We start from the raw sequence: 27,921 nt of genomic DNA, 5'->3' as shown, positions 1-27,921 counted from the left end.
TGCTTAGGATAGCTTTAATGAACATGTAAGCCCGAACCAGTGCTCAGGAAGACTATCAGAGGACGTTATGACTGTGCCCCTAACAGGCTCCGCCTCAGAGTTAGGCCACGTAAGCCGAATTGCATAGGACGGGCACTCCGGAGACCCATCACCCCCAAAACAAAAAATGACTACCTTGAGAAAAAACTGAGACCAGTTTACATTAGAGAGTCTGCTTCTGAGACGTGAAGAACACACTCCTCTCCGAGAGGCGTCTCCTCTGATACAAAAGGTTTGTTTTATGGAGAAGATGTAGTTTGTACCTTCCAAAAGAAGTGCTCTGAAGGCCCCCGAGGAAACATATCGCATCAAAGATGAGGGAAAACCCCTGGTTAGTTCTAACGACCAAAAGCCGTCCTCAGAACAGCCCAGTCCAGCTTGGCTCGCCCGGCCCGACAGTCCCCGTGGGTCACCCGAAGAGAGCTGGAAGCCCGCGGGCCGCGGCAGGGAGCTGCCAGGGCACCTCGGCCGTGTGGCCGGGCCGTCCGGGTACGCGTCCCTCACAGACTCGTCTCCTCGCACACTCTGACGGGGATGTTGTAGTGCCGGTCGTCCTCGGCGATCAGGGTCACCACCGGCCAGTCCGTGGGTGGGTCGGTGGGGTAGACCGTGATGAATTCTTCGGTGCTGTACTTGGAGAGCCGGTACACCCGGATGGTGTGGCGCACGGCATAGGCAAGAAGGAACATTTCCACCTGGGGAAAAGAGCCAACGGGTCTGCGGGGGGGAAGCTGTGCTGAAAGACACAGTCCCACCTGCTCCCTCCCAGGCTGCGGGCAGCAACCCTCCTTCCCCGCCCTGGGCCCGGCCCCCGGCCTTTCCCCCACAGTCGTTACAAACAGCAGATCATCAAAAATGGACTCACCGTCCGGTAAATCAGGGACTTGTATCCAGAATGTATGACAAACTTTTATAATTCAACAATTAAAAAAGCAAGCGATCGGTTTAAAAATTGGGCAAAGGATGTGAAAAGAACAGACATTAATCCGAAGAAGATATGCAAATGGGCAATGAGCACCTGAAAAGTCATCAGGGGACCGCAGACTGAGGCCACACTGAGCTACCACTTCACACCCCCCAGAACAGTTAGGATCAAACAGGTAAGAACGAGGCACGACCACTTAACAGGTACCAGGTTTTCTTGTGGAGTGATGAACGTGTTTTGGAACTCGACACAGGTAGTGGTCACACAATGCTTAAATGTACCAAGAGCCACTGAGTTATATACTTTAGAATGGGGTTAATTTTATATGAACTTCAATTAAAAAAAAGGTGGGGGGGGCGTGTGGGTGGCTCAGTCGGTTAGGCGTCCGACTTTGGCTCGGGTCATGTTCTCACAGGTTCGTGGTTTGAGCCCCATATTGGGCTCTGTGCTGACAGCTCAGAGCCTGGAGCCTGCTTCGGATTCTGTGTCTCCCTCTCTCTGGCCCTCCCCCTGCTCACGCTCTGTCTCACTCTCTCTAAAATAAATTAAAAAAAAAAAAAAGAAGAAGTACATCTTAGGTACATACCCAAGAGAAATGAAAATATGTGTCCACACAAAAAACCTGCATATAAACGTTCATAACAGGATCATTCAAAATAGCTAAAAAGTACAAAGACCCCAAATGTCCATCAACTGAAGAATGAATGTGATACAGCCATACGATGGAATACTGTTAGTGATACACGCTACAATATGGATGAATCTGGAAAACGTTTTGCTAAGTGACAGAAGCAAGTCACAAAAAAACACGTATTGTATGATTCCATTTATCGGAAATGTCCAGAATAGGCAAATCTATAGCAACAGGAAGTAGACTAGTGGCTGCCTAGGGCTGGAGGGGAGGGGGAATTAGCACCAATCATTACAGGATTTCTTTTTGGAGTGATAAAATGGCCTAAAATTAGACTACAATGATGGCTGCAAAACTCTATAAAAATACTAAAAACCACTGAGTTACGCACTTCAAAAGGGTAAACTTGATGGTACGTAAATTATGTCTCAATAAAGCTGTTATATTTTAAAAATGGACTCGCCATATGACAGTAGACTTTGTGAGGACTCAGAAAGAACGAACTTCGGTCTAATTTGCAAACCAGCTGCACCAGACTTTTTACTGAAGGCAAGCGCTACGGTTCAGGAGACGTAAGCAGCCTACACTGCAAGTGCAGATACTTTTTGTAAGCAGTTCTTTTTGTAAGTCAATTCTGCCTGACCCAGCAGTGACCTTCAGCCTTTGCTCTTTCTTACACACCAGGAAAAGGTAAGCGCAAGTGGGCAAGTGGGTCTCATAAGCACAAAGGGAGCCCTTTGGATGGATAGCCTTAAATGCTGCTTTAATGGCTGGCTGTTCCACCAGAAAGGACTTAAGCTTTTCAGGATAATATAATGAGGGCACTAAACATAGTGCAAGGTATGGTGAGTCAGGGGACAGTACTGCACTGGGTCTCCGTGTAGAACTCCAAACTTAGCATCTCTGTAAAAGATCCAAGAGCAGGCTAGTCTCTACTGGCTAAGGTGACTCCATTTCTATTTTTAAAGGATGCTACCTAATACAGCTACAGCTGCCAAGATTAAATAATAAGACCCTTTGCTTCATGTATTGGTAGCCTACCAGACGCGAGGGTACTAATCCCGTCCGGCATCCTGCAGAAGCCAGCCCCGGATGAAATCAACGTGGTGGTTACAAAACAGATCCACAGTTCTTTTGTACCCTTGTACTCCTCACTTGAAAAGGTGGGTGGAACTAATGCTCTCCCCTTGAGTGTGGGATGGATTTAGTGACTTGTTTTTAACAAATAGAATACGGTGTAAACAATAGCGTTTAACTTCCAAGATGAGATCACAAAACACATCTGTGGCTTCCTCCTTGCTCTCTTCTTGGATCACTTCACTTTCTCAGAGAAGCCAGCCATCATGTCACAAGGACACCCAAGTGGCCCTACAGAAGGGCCCATGTGTCGAGGAACTAAACCCTCCTAAGCTACCAATGAGGCCTCCTGCCAACAGCCGGGGGAGTGCGCCACGTGGGAAGTGGATCCCCTAGCCCAGTCAGGCCCTCGGATGACCGCAACCTCCCGAGGCCCCGAGACAGAATCACGCAACTAAGCTGCTCTGGAGCCCTTGACCGACAGAGGCTCTGAAATACCGTGTGATGATGAAAGCTGCTGCTTTGGACTAATACACTCCCGAAGGCACAACTCACCTGTTCAAGGCCACCAGTGTGTCCCACCTGGTTTAGGTGGTTCCTTAGCAGCTGTCCAGGGTCATTCGATGTGTCCCGAGCAAACAGAAGCACAGAGAAAAATGGTACTTCCTTTCCCTTCTCTTTGTCATCGTATAGTTCAATGGCTCTGTTTAGCATTAGAAATTTTACAGCTTCATAGAGGCTATATTCCTCTTCCTCATTTGTGAACAGTTCATCGCAAGCTATCTGCCTCGCTTCAGCAGTTCTCAGTTCTGCCAAGCCTGCCCACTGCAAGAAAGGTACATAACAATTACACGTCTGTTCTAAGAAACCCTGGTATACTTCCATACTATGTGCACAAAATTATTTTCCAAGTAGGCAACCACGGATCATGCACCAACATTCACAACATTCAAGTTTTTAGCTCAAACCATGGTACTCTTTAGACCACACAAATTCCTTATTCAGCTTTTCCCCCATTAATGTGAAACAAAAGTACAAGGCACTAAGAAGGCTTAAGGCCATGGAATGGAACTTTCAACTCCCCTAAGATCCTAGACAATGGAATTGAACTAGTCAAGGGGCACCTGGATGGCTTCGTCAGTTAAGTGCCTGACTTCAGCTCAGGTCATGATCTCACAGTTTGTGGGTTCAAGCCCCGCATCAGGCTCTGTGCTGACAGCTCGGAGCCTGGAGCCTGCTTCAGATTCTGTGTCTCCCTCTCTCTCTGCCAGTCCCCTGCTCGTGCGCGCGCTCTCTCTCAAAAATAAATAAGCATTAAAAAAACAAAAGAAAGAAAGAAATTGAACCAATCAGAGATACTTCTGGAGGGAGGCGCCTGGGTGGCTCTGTCAGTTAAGCGTCCGACTTCAGTGGCTCAGTTGGCTAAGCGTCCAACTGCAGCTCAGGTGGTCATGATCTCAGTTTGTGAGTTTGAGCCCCGCATCGGGCTCTGTGCTGACCACTTGGAGCCTGACACCTGCTTCAGACGCTGTGTCTCCCTCTCCCTCTGCCCTTCCCAGCTTGCACGCTCTTGCGCGTGCGTTCTCTCTCTCTCTCTCTCTCAAGAATAAATATTTTAGGGGCGCCTGGGTGGCTCAGTCGGTTAAGCGTCCGACTTCAGCTCAGGTCACGATCTCGCGGTCCTTGAGTTCGAGCCCCGCGTCGGGCTCTGGGCTGATGGCTCAGAGCCTGGAGCCTGCTTCTGATTCTGTGTCTCCCTCTCTCTCTGCCCCTGCCCCGTTCATGCTCTCTCTCTGTCTCAAAAATAAATAAAAACGTTAAAAAAAATTAAAAAAAAAAAAAAAAAGAATAAATATTTTAAAAAATTTTTTAATTGAAAAAAAAAAAAGAAATAGTCTGGAGAAGCTAATAAGGTGCATGTGAGGCTGGTATGTGAAGCTGTGAAGGGTAGCTAAAATTACTTCTCCCCTTAAGGGTTTCCAGGAGCGCTGACCACCCAGAAACAGCAAGTCGAGGTGCAAAAATGAAGCTGGGCAAGGAAGACTATGAGGTCTTTTGATCGTTAATTTACTACGGTCTTCCCTCTAACTTCTTAAAAATATACCTGGGAGTTTCAAATGCATATATCCACTCAGGAAATGTTTACTGACTCCTGATTAAGAATAAAGCAGAGTACTAGGTATTCAGCTAACAGTGGCAAAGTCTTAAGTGAGTGAGAAAACTCAATAAATATATGTGCTTTTAAGTTCAAGCAAATGAGATGAGATACTGATGTGAAACTAGTCCTTTTTTTTTTTAAATGTTTATTTATTTGAGAGACAGAGAGAGAGAGAGAGAGAGCGCACACAGGAGGGGCAGAGAGAGAGGGAGACAGAATCCCAAGCAGGCTCTGCACCTTCAATGCAGAGCCCAATGCAGGGATTGAACCCACGAACAGTTAGATCGTGACCTGAGCTGAACTCAAGAGTCGGACACTTAACTGACTGAACCACCCAGGTGCCCCAGAAACTAGTCCTTATGAGTAACCGGTAACTACTGCCCCTCTCAAAAACCATTAAAATTCTAAATTCAACAGTAAATTTTAATGGTAATGACTGTACCACAGGATTCTCTTGAATATGTGGCTGAAAGCTGGAACATCTATTTTCCAGAAGCAACCAAGCTGGCAGTCAAGAGCATGGCTCTAGAGTCAGAGAGTCAGGATGGAATGAAGGCCTTCCCACCAAGCAGCTGGTGGCATTAACAGACATCTTTAAAACAGGAATAACACAGCAACTACATTTCGGTAGTTATGAGAATTAAATAACCTATTTAATAACCTAATTAAATAACCGTGTTTCACAGACAGCCTGGCACATGAGAGGTACCAGTTATGTTGGCTTAGATTATTAATGAACAATTTTAATGTCACTGTGAACTGGAATCACTTCAACATTCCCAAAAATGAGGATCTAATTATAGCAGACACAATTGATAAAGCAAAAATTGCAATTTCACAAGACCTTAAAAGAGACGAAAAGGAAATTGTCACAAGTGGGCAAGCCGAAGAGCCTTCCCATTCACTCACACAGCCAGAAACCTGCTCTCGACCTCCCCCTAACCCAGATCCTGGGCAAGCACACGTCTCCCTGCCCCAAAAAGGCTGTGCTCTATAAACCCCAAGCTCCACTCTAACAGGCAAAGAGAACAGAATCCCTATTTCCTTCTCTTGTCACAATTTCTTTATCTCTAGACTTCCTTTGACAGTGAACTTTCCATTAAACACTTGTGTCTATTAATAAAAACTAAGCTCCAGGAGGTCAAGCCCTCAGCTCATTTACTACACAATATATTTACCAAATGCCTACTATGTGTCGGGCTTGGTACTCGACACTGGGTGAAAAGGAACGAGCAGGACAGTCTCTCGTGGAGCTCAAAGTCTAGCCGGACCGCAGACTATACTGGGGGAAACAGATCAACACCTGGTGGAGGAGCTAAAGGCCTCTGGAAACCGGAGCCTGAGTAGTTCAGTCCATTGAGCCTCCAACTCTTGATTTCGGGGCTGACGGGTCAGAGCCTACTTGGGATTCTCCCTCCCCTCTCTCTCTGCCCCTCCCCTGCTTGCATGAGCTCCCTCGCTCTCTCTCTCTCAAAGTAAATAAACTTTTAAAGGGAGGGAGGAAGGAAGAGAGAGAGAGAGAGAAAAAAAGACATCTGCCACCCCCTTAACCAGTCTCCCTCCCATCTACAAAGCCTGGAGCCATTAGCAGGCCCTCAAGCCAGGGTTCCTGGTGAAGAAAGCCTCAAGCAAGCAGCCTAGTGGACAGTGTGGGACAGTGTGCAAGGACATCCAAACCCCACGGAATACTCCAGAACGGGAGTATTTTCTTAACCAAATCACTGGGAATCAGGCCAACCAAGTTCTCCCTGTAATTATGTTTCAGAGAAACCCTCAGGACAGTTTTCAAAAGACAAGTTATTGAATTTACTCACCGGACAATCATTCAGGAATGAAAACAAGTCTAATAAATATGGGCAGAATCTTTTTTTTTTTTAATTTTTTTTTTCAACGTTTATTTATTTTTGGGACAGAGAAAGACAGAGCATGAACGGGGGAGGGGCAGAGAGAGAGGGAGACACAGAATCGGAAACAGGCTCCAGGCTCTGAGCCGTCAGCCCAAGCCCGACGCGGGGCTCGAACTCACGGACCGCGAGATCGTGACCTGGCTGAAGTCGGACGCTTAACCGACTGCGCCACCCAGGCACCCCAGGGCAGAATCTTAAAACATGAAATTGGGAAGAATTTAATAAAGATGCACTTATATCACTGATAATACTGTAAGAAATACAGACTAAATACAGACTATCCCTGAAGCTTGTCAATATGACTTAGAACAAAGACTACACTTGTTTAAGGTTTCCTTTGAAGAAAGTTAAACATTTCACTAAACATAATAATCGGTGTTATTTCCCCATCTTACCAAAGACTTCACAGGAAGAGTTTGTGTTCATTTAAATTATGTTGCCTAAAAACCTGCCACGGGCATCTGGCAATCCACTAAGCGAGGACTGAGAATTGGTCTGCTGGGGCAGTCAGGAGCGAGAGTTTTGCACTTATCAGAGAAAAAGAAAAAAACTACATGTTCCAAACCTTCTTCCTTAGCAGTGTGAGGGACTCCTTAATTTTATCAACCAGGTCCTCGCTCTTCCCCTCAAATTTCAGTCCAAGTTTCCACTGCTTGATCCAATTGTATTTGCTTATGAGTTTTTCTGGTAACTGGATTATCAAGAAACAGAGAGATAAAGAGGTGTTAGAACCAAGAAATCCATCACAGGATCCTGCAGAAACCACAAAGCCTACAAAACCTACCTTTGTTTCCAGAATTCATTCCTGCACATTTGTCTGGGTTTGGGATGGAGGGACCTAAATCTGGAATTGTGAACTCAGAAAGCACCACCCCCCTCCCCCAACTCCAGGAGGCTGCTGGAGTCAAATGGTGCTTCTGGTTGAGATACAAAGGCAACATTCAGCTTGCTCAGCTCCAACCACAGCCAGAACATTCCACAGCACTTTGTGAGGGCACATGAAGGCAGGGTCCACATCGTGTCTTCACAAACCACACAGGCAGCTACTGGGCTCAATGGCAGCCTCCTGCCGTCCCTAATGCCCAACTTAGGAAGGCGCTTCAGGCACGCAAGATGGTCCAGGATAAAGTAAAAACCAGATTCTTTCCTGATTAGAAATATAAAGCCTAATTTCCAGTATTGCCAAATATCCCCAAAGTTTTGATATTCAAAAAAACAATGTGTATCTAGTTTAACCTAAGCCTGATCAATATCGTAAGATAAAGAACACCATGGAGAATAAGGAGCAGAGCTAACAGCCGCGGTGGCCTAGCTCATTAAAGAAGTGACAGCTGACCTACTACTTTGCCTGTTTTTTTTTTTTTTTTTTTTTTTTTTTCCTGGAGGGTGTTTTATTTTGTTTTCCCCTAATCAACAGAAGCTGGAGTCTGAGAGGCAAGCTGGGACACAACCCGGTCGATGACGGCATGGGAACCCCGACACTCCCAACAGTCTTGGGTGTGTCAGAAGAACATTCCTAATTAGGCTGGGCACAGGCATGTCGCTTCCCTGCTATAAAACCCAGAAAGGAAACGACAGTTCACCTCCAAGTCAAAGGATCGTTAAAGGAGAATTAATTCCGATGACATCCTACGTGGAACGAGAGAGCCTGTTTAACGGTCCTGAACACAGGTTTAAATGAGGCCACAGGCTCAGTTCCCCAGGCATCTAAGACCCTGAAGACCCTTTCCCAAAGGGCCATTCCAATGTTACCTTCTCAATCTACAGCAATCATGTAAACCAAAGGTGGTTTCCTTTCTGCAGAAAACAAAACCACACAGGGAAATTCCTCTTTAGGTAAAGTTACCCCAGGGACCACGATCCACACTCACTCACTAAGCGGGGCGGGGCTGTGTTCTCCCCATTTCCTGTGACCACCCCGCCAAGCAGCCCAGCTCCGCACCCACGCTGCCCAGCATTTGGGCAACGTGTGCGCCGTTTTGCTGCGAAGCTTCAGTTCTGCTTTCAGATCTGTCACCAGAACCTAAAATGCCCTCAAGTGGCAACAAGTTGAAATCACAACGGGGCACAAGGAAGTGCAAAGAGCAGGAAATACCCGCTACACTGGGAAAAGGGGTACAGAGAAGCCCAGGAGACCATCTGAGCGGCACAGGACGCTGTGCACATACCTAAAAAGCAGGCACCACACAAGTGAGTTACTTGAAAGTCCCCAGCGTTCTAACTACACACAGGGAACCCCTGACATAAAAGTCCGTTTCCTCATTCCTTCCACGCACGGGCGAACTGTTGCTAGGAAATGCCCTCGCTCAGGGGCGCATGCCTCTGGGAGACGTGGAGATCCTGGAGAAAGCCCGAGAGACAAGGTGTGAAAAAGAAACAACGAGGAAAGAATAATGCAGCTGGAACGATTTATTCAGAAGAAAAAATGGATCTACCTCTAAACGCTTCCCAGAGTCACGGAACAGGGAAGTAGCCATTCTTTTCTACCACGTACACAGACGCTGCACTTCTGCTAGAATGAGGGAGACTCAAGCAAAAAACAAGACCGAAACAAGAAACCAGGGTTGGACGCGTTTCAGAATAAAGTCGGTGGCCCGCTGAGAAGGAGTCCCACTTGTGACTCCACAACTGCCCGCTCTCTAGCAAGTGTCCACAGTCCTTGGCACCATTGCCATGATCAAAAGGACTGTAGGTTAACAACGATGCACCCCCAAAACGAACGCATGAAGAGAGCTCCGATGTACAAACACTGTCACAGGTCCCACCCGTTCAGAGACATTCTAAAACTCAGCGAAGGTGCCCTGAAGGACAACCCCCTCTCGGGGACCAAGACACGCCCCAAGTTTAAGAGCAGCCAGACGGAGCCACCTCCGACACTGGGGTCAGGGTCAGGTGGTCCAGCTGTAGTCAAATACGGAGACTGGGATCTGGAGACAGGGGCCCTGAGCAGGGTAGGGGGAGAGAGGCAGTGAGGGCAAAGCTCACACCCCAGGCTGAGACCAAAGCAAGGCCAGGGGAGAGTGCAAGGGCTTGGACTAAGGGGAGGAGGGTCTCTCAGTCCAGCTCTCCTCTCTCCCTTTTACGTTCCGAAACGAGTATGTTCTAGGAAAGAGGGAAAAGGGCAAAATGCTACAGAGAACAGATCTCAATCTGCAAACAGGCAGATACAGCCAGCTAAAGGGTGCATGTCCCTTGGTGACAACATATGGCTCCTCTGGGCTCGCCCGGATTCCGGATGAGGTCAAGAGATGCTCCGCAGTGCCCGGCCTACGGCCCAGAGGCCGACATCAGTTCTCAGTCCACAGACTCACACAAGCTTAGGTGTCCCAGGACCTCTCTGATCCCAGAAGCTGAAGGGGTGGGTTAAGGGAGAGCCGGTGCGGTTCAGGAGAGGCCGAGTATGTGACATGAGAGTCCCTTGAACCTGCCTGCTGAGAGCGGCTCACCCGTGTCCCCAGAAGTGGTCAGTGCTGTCACACTCCTAAAAGCCCCACGGACACACGGTAACCACAGGCGGTGGTGCCATGAACAAACCAGGACACATGACTGTCACTGGACACAGGGTGGCAGTCAGAGGCGGTTGGGGCGCGTCAGAAAGACCAAGGAGCAGGGTAAACGGACACAGACTCGTCACCGGCTCTGCTCACGTGTCCACGACCACAAGCCCACACCATCTCGCACACAAGAACTTCAGACCAGGCTGTAATGGCAAGCGGGGTTTCGCTTAGAATGACAGGATACATGTCATCCTGACGTATCAGGAAGATGCATGAGAAACGACTTTCGTATCAACACTCCTGTAAGACTGTCTTGTTCTGCAGCAACAGACTTCTTAAATATCACGCGATCTGCTTCTCTTAAGCAAGCGTGCTCGCACATTCGGACTTTACAGTCAACAGGTGACTTATCACCGTTATACAAGCAGTGTGTGGAGACAGACAAACCCCCCTCCGAGGAGAGGTGGCCCAGGCACCGCCCCCCCCCCCCCCCCCCCGGCCACCAGGCCAGGCCACACCTGGTCACACCCCACCTTCTTCCAGGCACGCGGCGCCACCCCTCGCTCCCGCAAAGAGGCTCCCGCCAGAGCGGACTTTCCGAGGGAAGACCGGTGCAGGGGCCAGAATGAGAGCTGGAATGGAACGGCCTCCGCAGGTTGTGCCCTTTGAGGCCAGGTGACCCCGCGCGCGCCTAATCTCTAGCTCGGCTGCCACCCGGCTTCCTCTAAGTCGTCTTCATTCCAGGCAAATACCCCAGCTGCCTCAACAGTTCCTGAACGGGAGCAGTCAGCTCGGTACTGGGGACACAGGCCCAGAGCTGTACCGCCCTCGACACGGGGTCTGACCAGCCCGGTCCCAGACGGGACTGTGGTTCAGCAGTGTTCCTTGAGGACACGGCTTCATTCTCACTGCCGGCCACACATCACGGGGCGGGGCCGGGGGGGGGGGGGGTCTGACCGAACTTGCGATCGATTCATCCTCACGTCCTTCCCAAGCTGCCGTTAAGGCAGATCTCCCACAGCGAGCCCTCTTGGGTTTTGTTTAGTGGTCTGTTGCCACTGCTGTTGGCGTTTAAGCACGGGACTTCTGATTTTCTTCCAACTAATGCCTCATGACCAGTTCTGCCCAATCATTCCTGCCCATCACACTCTTTTTGGGTCATTCTAGCATCCAACCTATCACGTGACTCCATCTGCTGTGTGTTGTAGGCACAAGCCACGATGACACGACATTCTGGGGTGTCACTACCACGCTGCAGATTTAAACCAAAGACGGCCAGGCACTGGACGCATCCCCCGACCCTCGCCTCCCAGGAAGCCTCTTGACGGCCACCTGCGGCACCGATCCTCTTAACGCCGCAGAAGGTGCTGATTTCTCGCACTGAAGCTAGAACCACAGAAACCTGCCTTCTAAAACCCCAGCGGGTTCTCAGATGGTGCCACATACAGCCCGCCTCCTACCGACACCAACGTCGAGTCGAACTGCCCGTACGTAGTTTTTACAAACTATAAACACCAGCTCTCTTAATTCATTCTCAATTCTCAATTAATCCTTCGTTCTTTACTTGAATTGTTCAAATAAACGTGATGGCTCTTCTCTCCTGGGAAACAGCAACGGTTCTTGGTCCTTCTAGCATGCAAAATCATCCCGGCCACACGAGAATGGAGAAACCCACACGCCGACGTCACGCCGCGGACAGCACCGGCAAGGAGCCCAGGCCGAGGCGCGAGCTCTTTCTCACGAAAACGATGGAAACATTGCGGACTCAAACCTGCAGCAGCAGCGTACCAGCGTGAGCTCCGGGTCCTGCAGCCAGGACGGCAGCGCTGCCGGCTGGCTCATCGCCTGGAACAGCGTGGCCCTCAGCGCACAGTAATTGTCTCCACGGACTCGCCGTATAGAGGTGAACTTCTGCGACACCTCCTCGTAGCCCTGGGTGGAAGCATCAAAGAATTCAAAGTGGGCATTATTGACTTCGGAGGGTAGGGAAAGTTTTATTCCTGTGGGAAAAAACGTGCCCCCCCACCCCCACCCCATTGCTGGAAGAACGAGAACAGGCTGGCAGAGGCCTCCTCGAACTTTTCCCATTCCAGTTTTTATTAATCCGAAGAAATTAACAGATGCTAGTACTGTACAAAACATCAGCATATGTAACAGATCCAACACACGAGAACATATAAATAATATACCAGATATTATGAAAACACTTCCAGCCCCTGGAGCTGGAGTTAGACGTCCCTTTTCTACACAACTGTTGTTGACACTTACTTATTGATAACCAACTTCTGAGGGGTTTAAGCTGTGTTGAAAGGGACCCTAGCTCTAAAGAAGAGATAGGAAATATAAAGATATATTCCTATATTTCCTATAGAGAGATATATTTCCTATAGAGAAATAGAGAGAGAAACGTACTAAGTTTCCACCTCCATATTTTAAAAAAGTAAAAAAATCCCTTGGGGCGCCTGGGTGGCTCTGTCGGTTAAGTGTCCGACTCGCTTTCGGCTCGGGTCATGATCTCGCGGTTGTGAGACCGAGCCCTGTGTCAGGCTCTGTGCTGGGCGTGGAGCCTGCTTAAGATTCTCTCTCTGAGAGAATCTCTCTCCCTCTGCCCCCCTCGCACACGTGCATGCTCTCTCTCTCAAAAAATTAAATTAAAATTAAATTAAATTAAATTAAATTAAATTAAATTAAAATAAAATAAAATAAAATAAAATAAAAATCCCAAGCTTCCATGGTATACTTAAAAAAAGTCCACATGCTAGAAGATATCTGGATAATTCCATTAGACTCTTTAAAAAGTGGATTCAAGTGTCATTCTTATTCAGTCTGGAAGTGAAACGAGGAAATGAAAATGATGAGTGACATACGTGTTCAGTCACTCAAACACAGCCGTCCAAATGGACCATTTTAAAGCCTACTCCAAAAGCAGCCCCCATAAAATGGTCCACAGGCACCGGGCCAAGCTGCTCCTGAGGCTCGAGTGTCAGGATCCACTTTGCTGCCTCCTGCACTTCTCTGGCCTTGTCCTGTGGGCCCTGCTGCCCATCTCGCTCGTCCTTGACTGTTGTCACCTGAAGCTCTGCTTCCTCCCCTGCACTTACACAAAAGGAGCATCGCCCTTAACGTGGGGTGGACACCATGCAGACCGTGCCCAAGTACGGGACCCTCGTTATTAGTTTTCAAGGGGCAAGTCACAGGATGATGTTCTAAGTGGGTGTGAAATGATTTCTTTCCAACAATAAAATTTTGAGAGTTGCGTTTTCACTTAGTGGTCCAATCACTGCAACACAGTAAGGGCCCACCGAGCACCTCTTCCCTTCGGTGGACTCCCAGCTATCCCGGGAATACTCGCGATGGCTAACTCAGCAGTAACTGCATCTTTCCAAATGCACCAATTACTCGTGCTATTTCAGAGGTGACTCAAACTTCTAAAACTAAATTTGGATTTATACACACTTACTTCCAAAAGAATACCCAAAACAAAAATAAACCGTAAGATAAACAAGGGCAAAAAAAAAGAACCGAGACACCCAACTGTTACCAGGCCCCTGAGATGCTCTAATTACTGCCACGGGTCCCAGAGTGACACTTTTCTAACTGATGTGCCTTTGGTTATTTGGTCACTGAAAGAGTCCAACTACATGGTCAAATCTTTCTCTAGAACTAAAATCACAAAGAAACGATTTTAGCATGAGTTGCAAAATATGGAATATGTGGATACCCTTAATAGATACGTTCAATTATGGACCCAGAGGTGCCAATTGTTAGAATAGATCCTTTAAAGAGTCTGAGGTCATGAAATAAAATTGCAAGTCAAGGAAAGCATTTCTGGGGAAGATGAGAAGACATATGTTAGGTATCCAGCCTCCTGGTTGTCTAGTTTGATATGGGGCTGTTTGGAAAACCTCTAAGCGGACAATACACGTATTCGGCAGATGGCCTCACAAATTTAAATGTTCATGGTCCCAGATATTTCATGAGTGAGCTCTCCACCAAGTGCCTGAGACGTGAGGAGTCTACAGTTCAGACTCGCAGGGAGCAGAGCTAAATTTGGCTCTCAGAGCTTTAAAAGTAGCAGCTACATTCTGAGTAAGGTCAGCCCACTGCAGGGCAAGCATGAGCAGCTGAGGTGCGTGTAGAAGAGGCACAATCGTTTCTATACAAACAAGCTCAGGGGTGCCTGGGTGGCTCAGTCGGTTGAACGTCTGACTCTTGGTTTCGGCTCAGGTCATGATCCCAGGGTCATGGCATCGGGCACAGTGCCGGGCTCCACAGTGAGCACGGAGCCTCGTTAAGACTCTCTCTCTCTCTCTCCCTCTGCCCCTCTCCCCCACTCGCACTCTCTAAAATAAAAAATAAATAAATAAAAACAAGATGTAAAGAAAAGAACAGATGTATACAAGTATTTTTAAATTTTAAACCCTAAATAACACAGATCTAAACAACAACAAAAATAGACACTCCTATCAAATATGACAGGTCAATACCTCTAGTACAAAAGTACATTCAAAGTCATAATGTAAATAATCCCAAGAGAAAAATGACCAAAGGATAAACCCAGAGGTTATAAGAAGGGATGGAAGTTTTAGGTTGAAACTGCTTTAAGTAGCTCAGAAACGGTCAGAGTAGCAATTCCACATCGTTCAACACACTAAGGAATATTGGACTCAGGGTCCATTTGAGGGGAGAACCAACAGGGTGCTGTGGTCGGCCAGTACGCACTGCGGCGGGCCAAGGGTCCAACTGAACAATAACCCAGCCAGTCACAGCAGGACCACGTCATGGGCATCCCAAATGTCTCACAGCCTCAGACACTACCTAGGGGGTATCAATCTATGCAAAGGGACAAGGAGGGGCAGCTCCAGGGACACCTTAAATAAAGGGAGCAGTTCCAGATCCCTTTGCATAAGGAGTGCAGGAGAGCCCAAGCCCCTCAGACAGGAAGGCATGAAACCAAACCCAGGTGGGGACAGCAGGAGGCATGGCATCTGCTGGCCCCTCCCTACGGCTTTTACCACAACAAGCCAGAAGGACCTGGCCCCGAATGACCAAATGACCCCAAGAGGACACCCAAGGACTGACCCTACTCTGAGCAGCACAAATCTACACCTAACAGATATGTTTTTCCAAGAAACTAAGTTACGGAATAACTGATACTGACTCTGTATTAATACTATGATTCAAAACAAGTCCCTTACCTTTGGAGTCCGTTTCCTCATCTCTAAAATTAGAATAGCGATACTTACAACGTCTAATAGCAGTTGTTGTAACTATGTCTAAAAATATAAAAGGACATACTACGTAATTACTTATGACAGACTATTTGAAAGGCCTGAACTGTGTGCATGTAGGCACTGTACCTTTTTCATACACGTGGCTTTTTGTGTATTTCCCCTCCATTCTTTTTTGCAGTAGTCCATGATGTCCATTTCAGGAGCTACACTTAATCTGACTTCTGTTGAAGAATCAAAAACAGGGGTGGGTAATGAAACAAAGCACAATCAAAACAACAGACGGCTTTACTCAGAGGTTACTTCTTCTCTCACTTCATTCCAAAAAGACCCAGAATCCCCCCAACCTCCCATCATCACCTCACTCCTGGATAACCTGGAGGTGTTCCAGTGGGCCTCCCTCGTCACCATACCTCACTCTCCACACAGCAGCCAGACACTTCAAACTTGAGTCAGACAACAGCCATCACCCCCGGGTTCTGAGAGCTCCAGAACCCCCTGAGTGGAATGGATATCCTTACTTCCTACCAAGGCCCTTAGGTCCCACCCCCGCCCCACCGCGGCGTCTCTGGCCCCTGCTCCCACCCCACCTGCGGCCTCGCCTGTACTTCTCCGACACACCTGTGGGCCTCCGTCGCTCCCTACCTACCAGTCTCTGCTCAAATGTCACCTAACACCCCTAGGTCCCAACGCCCCCCGCACACCTTCACTCTATTCCCCTTCCGCTGTTTTGTTCTTCTTGGCACTGATTAACACCTGACGTATTTCTTTTTCTGCATTCCTCCCCTGAACCCCCACACATACCCGCACCCACAGACACAATAAGGCATAATTCCTTGACGGCAAGGGCTTATTTTGTGTCTCAGCTGTGATCTTAGCACCTGGCATTGCACTGCCACAGGGTGTCCTAGAATACTGTTCTAATCAAATTAAATGTGCACGTCTCAGCCGTGAAAAAATACATCTACTGGTTTTTAATTAGTTTTTAGATCCATTATACAAAGAGATAACAGCTACTTTAACAAAAACTGTATCTGTCTTTATTTATTTATACTCTGCCTGATCCCAAAAGGCTGTAAAGCTGCTGACAATAAGCCAGAAGCTAACGGAGCTCTCAATGTTAGCTGAACCACAGACCTCATTTGACTCGAACGATACGTTAAAAATACGACTTGCAATCAGACAAATTATATAATAAAAAATGGCTTTTAGATTTGCCTTATTTAAAATATAAGGTATGGGTTTGATTTGTAGTATACATGTATGCACACGCATGGGTGTGTGTGTTTTAGGAAGAAAGTGAAGGAAATTCTCAGGCACATCTCGATCTCCTTTTTAAATTATTGAAGAAGTAAACGTCAGCGAGGAAATTAGGATACAAACACAGAAGTACCTTACAAGGTATTTACTCTTGAGGAAGGAGTAAATTAAAAACACACTCAGCCCAATTCAACAAACATTTACTGAATGTCTAACATGTGCCAAGCACTGAGCTGGAAACCGGGGTCACGAAGGCCGTTAAGACCCGGACTCTGTCCTGAATGGGTCTGTAGACGGAAGAAGAAAAGACCACAGGAAGAAGAAAAGACACAATCCAGGGTGTGATGGGTAGAGGCATGAGTAAGGAACACAAAGTCCTTTCTGCAGATAACATACATACAATTCTCTGTGGCCTAAGTCAGGACCGGCTTAAACGTAAACACACCTTGAAGCATAACACACAGACACCACACTTCTCGATGCTGCACAGCCAATCCTCAAATGCAGACCCATCGGTGCTTAACTTCAAAAACCATTTTTTGAGCGTCTACGCAGTGGAGGGAAGAGTTCCTCGTATCTGCCTTCTCACTCACCTCCCCACAACGTACAAGGAACTGCAAACATTCAGAGTTGAGGACACTGACTGGGCCACAATTTTCCACCAGGCAGTGTTGTGAGCCTGTCCGGACAGCACACGTCCAGCTCAGGAAGGACATCATGGGAACAAAGTCCAGCCTTCCTGCTCTCCCAGCCCGCGTTCCTCATTCCTGCCCACACCAGCAAAAGCCCTGGGCCCCGGGCAGGGTGGGCCTGGTCACCGGCCCAAAACCAAGAGGAGGAGGAGGAGACCTCACGAGATCGAGAGGACAAGTCACAGGCCACAACCCTGTGCTGAACGAGAGGCCTGCGGGAGGCAATGAGGGTTGGGAAAGGGAGGACGCACACGGCTACCAGCATCAAAGTGACACTCTAAGTCCCGTCCTGCAGCTGTTCTTGGGAGGAAGGCTCCAACAACCTCCGCACGCCCTCCTCTAGGACAGGAGCTAGAGGCACGGGACAGGCAGTGCCTGACCTCAAGCAGCTTGCTTTCTTTCTTTCTTTCGTTAACTGCAAACTACAGACTCCGTTACTATTTCCAAGAACGAACATTGTTTTTTAAACGTTTGTTCATTTCTGAGAGAGAGCACGCACCAGCGGAGAAGAGGCAGAGACAGACGGAGGATCCAAAGCAGGTTCCATGCTGACAGCACAGAGCCTGATGTGGGGCTTGAACTCCCAAACCGTGTGATCGTGACCTAAGCCGAAGTCTAAGACGCTTAACCAAATGAGCCACCCAGGAGCCCCAAGAAAGAACATTTCAAATGGCAAAAAAAAAAAAAAAAAAATCCAAAGGAGAAACTGAAAACTAGGTGATAACCAGGAGCTCAAATAACCAAGAGGTCTGGTCCTAACCCCCATACGGTAACAAAGACAAGGAGTCAGAACCTGGAAAGATGGGCACTTAAAACTGAACTTCAGAAAGCTGGGACTCTCAGTCAAAGGGCAGGCTAGGGCAAGAATCACACTTTTTCTGTAACGGGCTAGAAAATAAATAACGTAGGCTCTGAGAGCCGTAAGGTTTCTGACATAATTACTCAACTTTACCATGTGTGAAAGCCATCACACACAATATGTAGACTAAGAAATTCCAGTAAAACTTTATCAAACTAGGTGGCACATCGGATTTGGCCAGGGAGCCATAGTTTGCCAGCCCCAGGGCCCTTTTGTTAATGAAAGGTGTTTTCACTAATAAAGAGAGAGCAAAAGAAAACTTTCTGCATTCGTCCGGGCTCTGGCTTGGGAAAGAGGAAGTCTCCCAGAGAATTCATAATCACAGGCTGGCTCTCATACAGGGACAGGGCGGGAATTCAGATTAGCCCCAAGACCCTGGAAATTCAAGTTTAGAAATTAACATAATGTGGCCCAAGGTTGGTGGCACCCCGGGTGCCTAGCGGGAACAAGGCCAAACTCTCTCACACTCGAGGCAGGGCGCACGAGCCCTATACAGAAATGCAAAATCTGAGCTTGCAATTCAAACTTCGAAGAAACAAGCAAAACTAGCACAGGGCATAATTAGACCTGCTAAGATTTTCAGGGAATGAACTGTTCAGATCCAGAAGACTATGTTTTAAATGCTTAAAGAAATAAAAGGAGTAAGAAACATGAGCAAAGGGCAAAAAACTATCAAAAAGAGACCAGGCAAACCTGAAGGCAAGACAGAACTTTTTAAAAAAGAAACATTTTATTTTTAAATCTCTACACCCAATGTGGGGCTTGAACTTACATCCAAAAGATCAACAGTTGCACGCTCTACTGACTGGGCCAGCCAGGCGCCCCCAGAACTTCTCCAAAAAAGAAAGAAAAGAAAAGAGATCCCAAGAAATAGTACAGAACGGAACAGGGGCTACAAGAAAAAAATCTACAAAAGGGCACGTCATGAAGAGCTTGGATGACTGAAGGAGGCCAGCACACACCTACTTAGAGTTCTGGAAGGAGTGAGCAGAGAGAATGAGAAGAAGACAATATTCAAGAAGATAATGGCTGAGAATTCTCCCAAACTGATGCAAACTAGGCATCTAGGGATTCAAAAGGAAGAAGACCTCAAGCAGCGCGTTTTTAAAAGTCCACCCTTCACAGACATCAGAAAGAAACTGCAGAAAAACACGACACATTATCTACCAAGGGTTGGTGTGACCGCGGTACTGCCACTCCCCCAGAAACGACAAGACAACGGGATAGTCCTCAAAAAGGTCACAGAAAACACCTGATCGTCTGGAGTTATTCAACAACAAAGTGAAATAGAGAAGTTTTCCAGCAAACAGAGCATCCTACCAACAGACCCTTCAAGAGGCACTTCCCAAGGATCTTCTTTCAGGAAGGGCAACGAACCCAGAAGGACTGAGATGCAGGAAGGAGTGTAAAGGGATCCACTCCGGCCTCGGACTGAAGCTGGAAATGACACCGCTCACTGAAAAGCTAAAACACCCGCAGCATGTGGAGGGCTACGCTGGCGGTCAGAGTCGAATCACCGCAAAGCAAGCCAGCGGGCCCCGCAAACGCAGCAGGGACACCCAATGACGAAGGAACCGCTTGCTCCTCAGGAATATGAGTAACCAGGAAGGCCTCTGCGTCCAAAGTGAATCGTGTGCAGCGGCAGCAGCAGAAACAGAGCACCTGTGGAAACTTCACGGAGGACGGAGCAGTGTGGCCAAGGAACGCCCCTGAATGGACGCCTACAGAGAACGTCTTCGAGAGCTAGCACGGTAAAGAGGTCCACCAACTCCTTGTGAGGACAACTCAAGGAAGCCTTGAACATGATCAAAAACCCCGCTTTGTATCATTTGTTCCTAATCACGCACATGACAATTATTTTTGTTAACCATAAAGTACACAGCAGTTAGTTTTCAAAACCGACCGGCAGCACACTCACATGACACAGGTCATGAGAGAGACGGTGGCGCTGGTGGATCGTTTATGGAGCATCCCCCGAGTGGAGCACCCCCACTCGGCCCCAACGGGGACCAGCCAGGGAAGGCCCTGCCGGCCATGCGCCCAGCGGAGGAGGCCAGGGGTAAAGCCTCACCCTAGCGGCAACGGGCCCGTGGGTTCTGGGCGCGGTGAGAAGAGCAGGCATAACTGAGCAGAAACACGGACAAAAAGTCATGAAACAATCAGAGGATTCGGGCTACTGATCCCGTGATCGTTCTTTCTCACAAGCCAGTGGCATCCACGTGGCCACCTGCATGCCAAGATGCATGGAGCCAGCTTCTCAAGAAGTCCTTCTGCTGGAAAGGAAACGTGCATTTCAAATCCAAACTCTCCCTCTAAGAATATGAGGTCATGAATGAGGGAGGTGGCGTCACGAGATTAAGCAAATCCGCACGCTGCGAAAATGATACGAATGTAGAGAACGCAGGGAGAATATTGGCATGAAATTTTTAAAACCTCAGGAACCAGTACTCCCCAAACATACCTCAGCAAAATGGATAACGAGACGCAGCTAAGGCCATACGCAGAAGGATGTTTCCTAGGAAGCACGTCTCAGTATTTTATGGAAACGGATACAGCGATTTAACTGCATTTTCTACTATAAATAGTAAGAAGTCTATGAATAAAACAATTCCAAACATACCTGATAACCCTCTTTCATGTATAAGTAATTCTTTCTCCTTTTCTATTTCATCCGCGTCACGATACATGTCCTCCTCACTGAAATCACACCAAATTAGACATTTCAAAAATTTGTTGCACTGACATTTTCCCTCTTATTACAGTATGCGCTTGCTTAAAAAATCTGTAAGACACGAAAAGTTTAACTTTTTCCTGTTACGTGATGATGACTGAGAAAGTGTGGCTCTCAAATCCTGGTTGCACATGTTGCTATCACTCCACAGTTTATGTCACAAGCAAATTTTACAAACACTACTTTAAAAACAAGGACAGGAAAACATCAGTTATTACACGTCCTCAACGCTAAAAGCCCTCCCAAGGCTCCTCTGCTCCCTGACCCCCACGCTCACGTTGCCACCCACGTCCTGTGGCGCATATCCCTACTGGCCCACGTACTTGAACTGCTGCAAATCTGACTGACTTGGGACTTACACGACAGGTTCCTGAAGAGTCTCCAGTCTCATCTAGTGACTGAACGAGAACCTACTATGTACTAGAGAAGGAAGAAAACCCCACAGGTGCTGCACGAGGATTGAAAAAGGGTGCCTCCTTTGCCCCGCGAGATAAACCACAACCTGACAATGATGAGAAACAGAAATACCAGCTCTATCTTGGCTCAAACCACAAGACATGTGAAAGCCCCCACAGTCCCAAGGTGGACCAAGAGTAAGTGACAAGAGGACAGGACAGCCTCCATGCCGGTGGATGGTACGACCAGTAAACCCGCAGGACCCCATAAAGGCTCAGGGACCAGAGGTGCCAAGTACTTCTCAGGGTGCAGGAGACGCCCAGAGCTGAAAACAAGGAAACTGGCTGGTGTACACATAGGGTGAAAGCAGACCCCTAATTCCCTACAGTCCTCCCCCCCACCCCCCTACCCCCCCACCCCCCGTGACAGCACAGCCCCAGTCCTCACGCCAGACAGAGGCTCCAGGTGCCAATGAATCACAGGAAGGGGTTAATAAGGTTAATAACAAGGAATTAAGCGACCGACCCGAGAAACTCCCATCCCCGGTGACCGCGGCACCCCAGCTCCCAGCACATGGCCCAGCATGGCAGGGGAAAGAGGAAGGAAGAGGTGAGCGGGAGCAAGAGACAGAAAGGGTACTGAGAGAAGCAGAGCGAAGTGGGGAATTTAACAAACCCGCCTTCTCCCACGTCACTGAAACCCTACGATGGCTCCCAATAAGCAGGCAGGTCTACACGTGGACCTAACCCGCCGATCTAGCCTGCAGGCCACGATTCCTCTCCGCACAGCCACGCTTCAGTCCAAACACGGGACCAACACCAGCCTCTACTTTTACACCTGTGACTGGCTCCATCCGCTCCCTCTGCTTGCACGGCTCGCTGCTTAACACATCAGGACACACACAGCACGGGCGGCCCCGCCGCAGAGCACCATGGCTAGAGTGGGGGCCGGAAGTCATGTCAGGGTTTAGCCGCTCCTTGGCACCTTACAGCCCTGTGTGTGGGACCGTGGAACTAAACTAGCTGTAACTCTCAGCACCCAGATTTAACTACCTGTGAACAATAGACAGTACTCTCCTCAAAAGACTGTTGTAAAAAGACACATATAAAACACGAGCGCTCTAAAAAGTTAGCTATTCTCCTTCTCATACTACGGCACTGGTGCAGAGTATTAATAAACGGTTTGCCCGATGGTCATTTCCTGTTCCTTTTTTTCTTTCTAAATAAAGGCGATGGTGTGTGTGCGTGCCTATTTTTTTAAAACACCGTGGGGCTGAGAGGACATATTAGGAAAAGGTACTTTCCATGTGCTCTGACCCCCGTGAGATTCCAAGTAAAAGGTATGGTGTCACCCAGGGAGCCCACGCCAGAGGTAAAAGCAAACAGAAACCAGATTCGCGGAGACCAGACATCAAACGCCTAAAATAAAAAGTGACTAAATATGTTAGTTCTTCTTTCAATAATTTTGTGGTAACTTCTGGCCTCCTTGCTAGCTTTATCGAACAGGAGAGAACTTGATCCTGTAAGACAAGCATTTAAGTGAACCACTTTCTTGATCATCATCAGAAGCATGTCTTCAGGCAAGCCACTTCCCTAATCTTGGCCTCCGTTTTCTCATCTTCAAAGCGAGAGGAGTAGACTAGATCCGCATGATCTACATGGTTCCTCTTCGAGGACTTAAGTTCTAACACACTATCAACCTATGTGTTGTTAAAAAAAACTGTACTTCGGGCGAATTCTGTGGCTATGCCGCAGGCACATTTGGGTCTACTTTTGTCCTCTTCCTTTTTACCCTGCAAAATAACCAAAGTGCAATCAGGACACCAGTGCCCAGAGGAAGTTCCCTAAAGGAGCATCTCTCAGGACAGCCACACGTACAAATTGGCACCAAGGCCAATAGGAAAGGAACAAGGAGAAGTCAACATGAGAACAAAATGCAAAGGGAAGACAGAGTAGAAGGAAAGATTATTGGAAATAAAAAGCAGTGAGTCAAGATACACAAAACCAGCAAAGCAGAAACTGACAAATGGGAGGCCAGAGCACATTCAAATTACTTTAGCCACAATCAGATTTCATTCAGATCCTGTGCACAAACGTTTGCTAACGTCCCTAGCCCCCAAGGACAAGCATTCAAGGACATTTGCTAACTTCACAAAGCCACCAAGGAAATTGTAATATGGCCTTTAATTAATTCCTTGGAGACAGAATAAATTTTAAGTTTAAGCAGTAAGTTCCATTAGTATGGTCAGAGAAGAAGATATTTAACAGCCAAAATGAAATAGTCCCCCAACATAAGGACAATCAACTGGAAAGAGAGAGAGATGTGACAGCAAGAAAAATAAAAATTTTAAGAAATTAGTTCACTCAATATATTAAAGCTGAAAATAATGGCAAATGAAGCATTTACCAATTTATTATAAATACATACGTACTATTTATAAGTGTATTATTTATTATTTATGTTTTTGTTGTATATTAATTATATTTAAATAGCTAGAAGCTTGAATTTTTGTTATGAGAAGGGAGGATAGTGAAATAATGAAAAGAAAAAGGATATTACGTTGTAAGATAAAATTGTCAATGCTGGTCAGTTTCAGAAATTTGGTAATTTTTTGTGTTTATGAGTCAAGTTGGAGTAGGAATGGGGAGTGACTACCATTTGGCACTAACGAGGCCACCAAAGCCCAACGACTCAAATGATCACCACCACAAAAGCCTTCCTTCTAGAAAATATACCGATAGCTAGAAAACTAAGACAAAGTCTTAAATGTGACTTGATTTTGGGGGGACCATGGCATTCGTGAATCATGCTCAATTACACAACTCAGTTAAATTTCAAAACCAAAATCCTAGTAAGTTCCACTTAGAAAATTCCTAGAAATTCTTAGTTTATCACCATAATGTTATTTTAAAGTGTATATTTTCAAGCCCCCGTTTTCTCCTAAGCTAGAGATGAAATATTTTATTCTTAATATTAAGGCAATATACATGATTAAGTTACATGACTTTGCATACTAAATTATAATCTCTCTTGCTCTGTTTAAAGACCGGAGTTAACAATAAATTTTTGAAAACTTAATTTAAAAAGGCTTACTACAAACAGACAAAATTATACTATTGCCAAGAACAAAAGCTATAAACTAAAAATACATCGGTCAGTGAAGCAAGACATTTCTGCAAAGCCAATTTTTCAATTTCTGATACAAGTAAACAGGTTATATGAAAAAAAGTCAATTCTAACTTCTATGCAAAGCTAAGACAGCATGTTACCCACTCATTATGAACACTTGCATTAAGTTCCCCTCTGTTGCCTAAAAAGGCTAAACTGAGTATGACTTTGTTTGGCTCTCTGGACTTGAACGCTGCCGTTCATGCTTAACTTGGCCTATCCTAGAACGCCAATGGCCCAGGCAGTGTTGGTGAGACGGTGTCAACCATGGGACAGCAATGTACCTTCCCACAGAGGCACAGGAAAAACAAAGACCACTCAACCCAGCCTCTCTCCACCACTTAGCGGCTGTAGAGATGGGTGAACAACACATCAAATGCAGGAAAGTACCGGCACCCAAGCCAAAATTCCACCTCCCTTCTGCGAGCGGACTTTCCATGACTGGCTCATGCTACTCCAGAGGTATCTGGGGACAGCCCAGACATCCTCAACAATGAGGTTGGAAACAAGCTTTACCTCCAGGTGGGAGAAGGCGCAGGAGGGAGTAGCTGTTACCCTATCAAACATACCCCGCAGGAGGTAAGGAGGCAGGTGGGAAAACACATAGCAATACCCAAGAACGATGGTTTAACAACTTGTTGTTCACAGCCCTTTTGAAAATTCACAGCTTCCATCAGAAGCTCAGCCCAGAAAATACGCGTAAAATTTCACCTTCAATTTCAGAGGAGCTCACAGACACGCTCTCCACCACACACAGTCCTAAATTCAAACCATGTGCCACCATCAGGCGGACAAAGAAGAGCCTCGAAGTAGTCTTGCTTCTGAATTCCCTAAGCATGTCTAGCCTGGCCACCAACCATGTCCCAAGACCATCTTGGTCCTCAAGATTACCTTAGCTAAGGGCAAGAAGTCGATAACAGCCTAAGTCTTGAAATGGAGGGGTAGGGTGAGCAGGGGATAAAGCACGGCCAACCTGCTCATAGGAACAGCGAGGAAGCTTCAAGAAAAGTCAACCAAATCTGGTCTGATCTAAGACTTCTTCAAGTCAGACCCTAAGTCATCTTGTGAGCCATCCTTAAGGCCTGCCCAGAGGATGACAACCACAGCTCTCAAACAAGCTAGGAGAGGTCGTTATAAATCATGTTCCTCTGCCTGGTTTTGCTGAGAAAGCCAGAAAGAGATGGGGGTGAGGTTCCCACTGAGGCATCAGGGAACCTGGCCCTCAAACCTCTTCCGTCTCCCTGGCCGAGCTGCACCTCCGGAATCTGCACCTGTTTCCTAATGTGTAAAATGACAAACCTAGGCTGTTTTTTTGTTTTTGGTTTTTTTCCAGATTTCTTTCAGACCAAGTCTGTAATTCTGACAGCAGTAAGAGGTGTGCCTCAAAACCTTTTGGGAAAGAGTGCCCCTCACCATGACCTATTTCCCCAGGTTCTGACTCAGGAAGCTTGCCAAATAATTATGCATACTTTCAGGAACATGATTCTGGCTCCAAAGTTCCTGCATCTCACGGGGGCATGAGAATGCTGGGGCCAAGGCTAAGGTGCAGCTTCTGGGGGCAGGGTCTTTAACCAGGGAGTCACGGCTCAGACCACCAGGGCAAAAGCAAGGAGGAGCAGTTAGAAACCAGCATGAGCTGTGGAGGGGCAGAAGCAGAAGGCACCCCCACTTCCCCCAGCCTACTTTACCCTCTGCAGAGTCTGCAGTAGTTCTCCAACCCAGAGAGCAAACCTGCAGCCAGAGAGCACATCAGCTCACACGTGGGTCTGTAGAGCAGTTTCAATTTTAAAAATCAAGGTATTCCATTAAAAAGTCAGGGTACTGGGATTCTTTAAATACAGAAAATCCAGCAAGCAGAGGATAGAACCTAGTGGACTCTGACCCCAACAGCAATGGACACAGCTATCCAGGAACCAATGGCCCACACCTGGCCAGCCTCACTCACTTAGGTTACCTGCATAGCTCCTGGGGTGGGGGAGTTTGTGACTGCCTATTGCAAAGCTTTCCCAATAGCCATTAACACATTAAGTGTGGATACTACCATCCCAGAGGGTTTAGATGCTCAATAAATGAGAATGTCAACGCCCATGATAAAGAACCAGGCACAGGAAAGTTTTATTATAATACACTAGCTGTATACCAGGCCTGCCAAACACCCCTTTTTAGGAAATGCCAAAAAAAAAATCTAATTTGAACACTTACAATTCAACTTGCCAGCCAATTAAGCTGTCAAAATAGTTATCTGAGTGCTTTCATCAATTCTGAAATTCAAAGACATTTATATGTGCCTAGAACCTGAAAGTGTAGAAAAAGTTGCAGCCTTCAAGTTTACACTTCGCTTCCACCTTCCCCCCAGACTCTTGCTAAAACTATAAACTCTTCCAACTTAAGCTGCCTTCTTTATAGTTCGCTAAAAAACTGCTCTAACCAGCACTATCTCTCGTGCTTAAAAGTAACGGGGGTGGGGGTGGGGAGGAGGAGAGCTTGTTAAGCTACTAACGGGCAAAAGAGAATTGGGTCAGACTCGGTCCAAAGTCTATTCAACAGGTGGGGCGTTCATCAAGCGGCAACTTGCCTTCCAAGAACAAACTTGTCGCATGGTTCAGTTTTCTCTTGGCCGTGATAGAAGCAATCTTACTTCCTTCCCCAACTAGGTCGAAGGAAAGATTCACTGGGAGTTAGTTATAACAATACGCTTTTCCGGTTTGTTTCCCAAGTTCCCGGAGCTCTGTTTTAACTTTGGAGCAACGCAGATGTAAAAACAGAGGGCACTGGGTGACCAGGACTGTGAGCCGGACCCTGCGGGGAAACCATCTGTACGGACACTGGATGCAAGTGTCTTCGAATTCCTCTCCGTCGCCGACGACCTTACCCCGAATACAGGCTGCGAAGGGCTCTTAGCCGGCTACTCCCCAGCCCACCCCACGCCCAGCGTTCCCGAGGGGACCGACCCAGAGCCCCCGCCCGCCCCCGCTGCGCCCCGCGACTCACTGCTCGGCTGAGCACCGCACCGCGGTCCGCGGCTGCCCGCCGGCCGCCGCCTTCCCGCCCTCCCGCGCCGCGGCTCTCGCGGGGCCCGGGGACGCGGCCCCCGCCTCCCGCGCCGGCTCCTCAGCACAGCTCGCGCCCGGCCACGATCCGGGCTGGGGCATGGTGCCCCGATTCATCGGGCCGCCGCCGGCGGCGGCGACGCCGGGGTTCGGCCGCCTCCCAACGATCCGGGGCCCCTCCCGTCGGGGCGCCCGGCCGTGCCGCCGCCGCCGCTGTACCGCCCGCCGGCTTCCGAGGCTGCGCAGAACGCTTCCGCACGCGTCACCGCCGCCGGGCCCGAGCCCTCTGACCCGCGATGA

General features: G+C 47.7%; 1 protein-coding gene and 1 long non-coding RNA gene across 4 annotated transcripts; one reads left to right on the top strand and one right to left on the bottom strand.

The window, feature by feature from the left end:
* Positions 1-27,862, bottom strand: OTULIN (OTU deubiquitinase with linear linkage specificity). Of its 3 annotated transcripts, none has more exons than XM_025924694.2 (7): positions 27,563-27,862; positions 20,897-20,973; positions 15,595-15,689; positions 12,023-12,166; positions 7,303-7,428; positions 3,228-3,497; positions 1-734 (listed from the first exon to the last, which is right to left on the bottom strand). In XM_025924694.2, exons 1-7 carry the CDS (start codon positions 27,736-27,738, stop codon positions 540-542), a joined length of 1,083 nt encoding a protein of 360 aa, XP_025780479.1. In that variant the 5' UTR covers positions 27,739-27,862; the 3' UTR covers positions 1-539. The 3 variants fall into 3 exon arrangements, with proteins under 3 accessions (XP_025780479.1, XP_086532419.1, XP_086532430.1); XM_086676293.1 differs by lacking the exon at positions 27,563-27,862 and adding an exon at positions 27,143-27,469 and having other exon boundaries at positions 20,897-20,969; XM_086676304.1 differs by lacking the exon at positions 20,897-20,973 and having other exon boundaries at positions 27,563-27,721.
* Positions 2,090-12,134, top strand: LOC147584024 (uncharacterized). The gene is made up of 3 exons (XR_015240545.1): positions 2,090-2,285; positions 2,632-2,758; positions 11,443-12,134. It is a non-coding gene; the product is annotated as an uncharacterized LOC147584024 (long non-coding RNA).
* Positions 27,863-27,921: the final 59 nt, after the last annotated feature.

The sequence above is a fragment of the Puma concolor genome, chromosome A1 (assembly GCF_028749965.1).
Source record: "Puma concolor isolate L17-30 chromosome A1, mPumCon1.1.hap2, whole genome shotgun sequence".
NCBI classification, from domain to species: Eukaryota; Metazoa; Chordata; class Mammalia; order Carnivora; family Felidae; genus Puma; species Puma concolor.
Note: the sequence above shows the minus strand (reverse complement) of the source record. Positions and strands in the feature narration are given on the sequence as shown.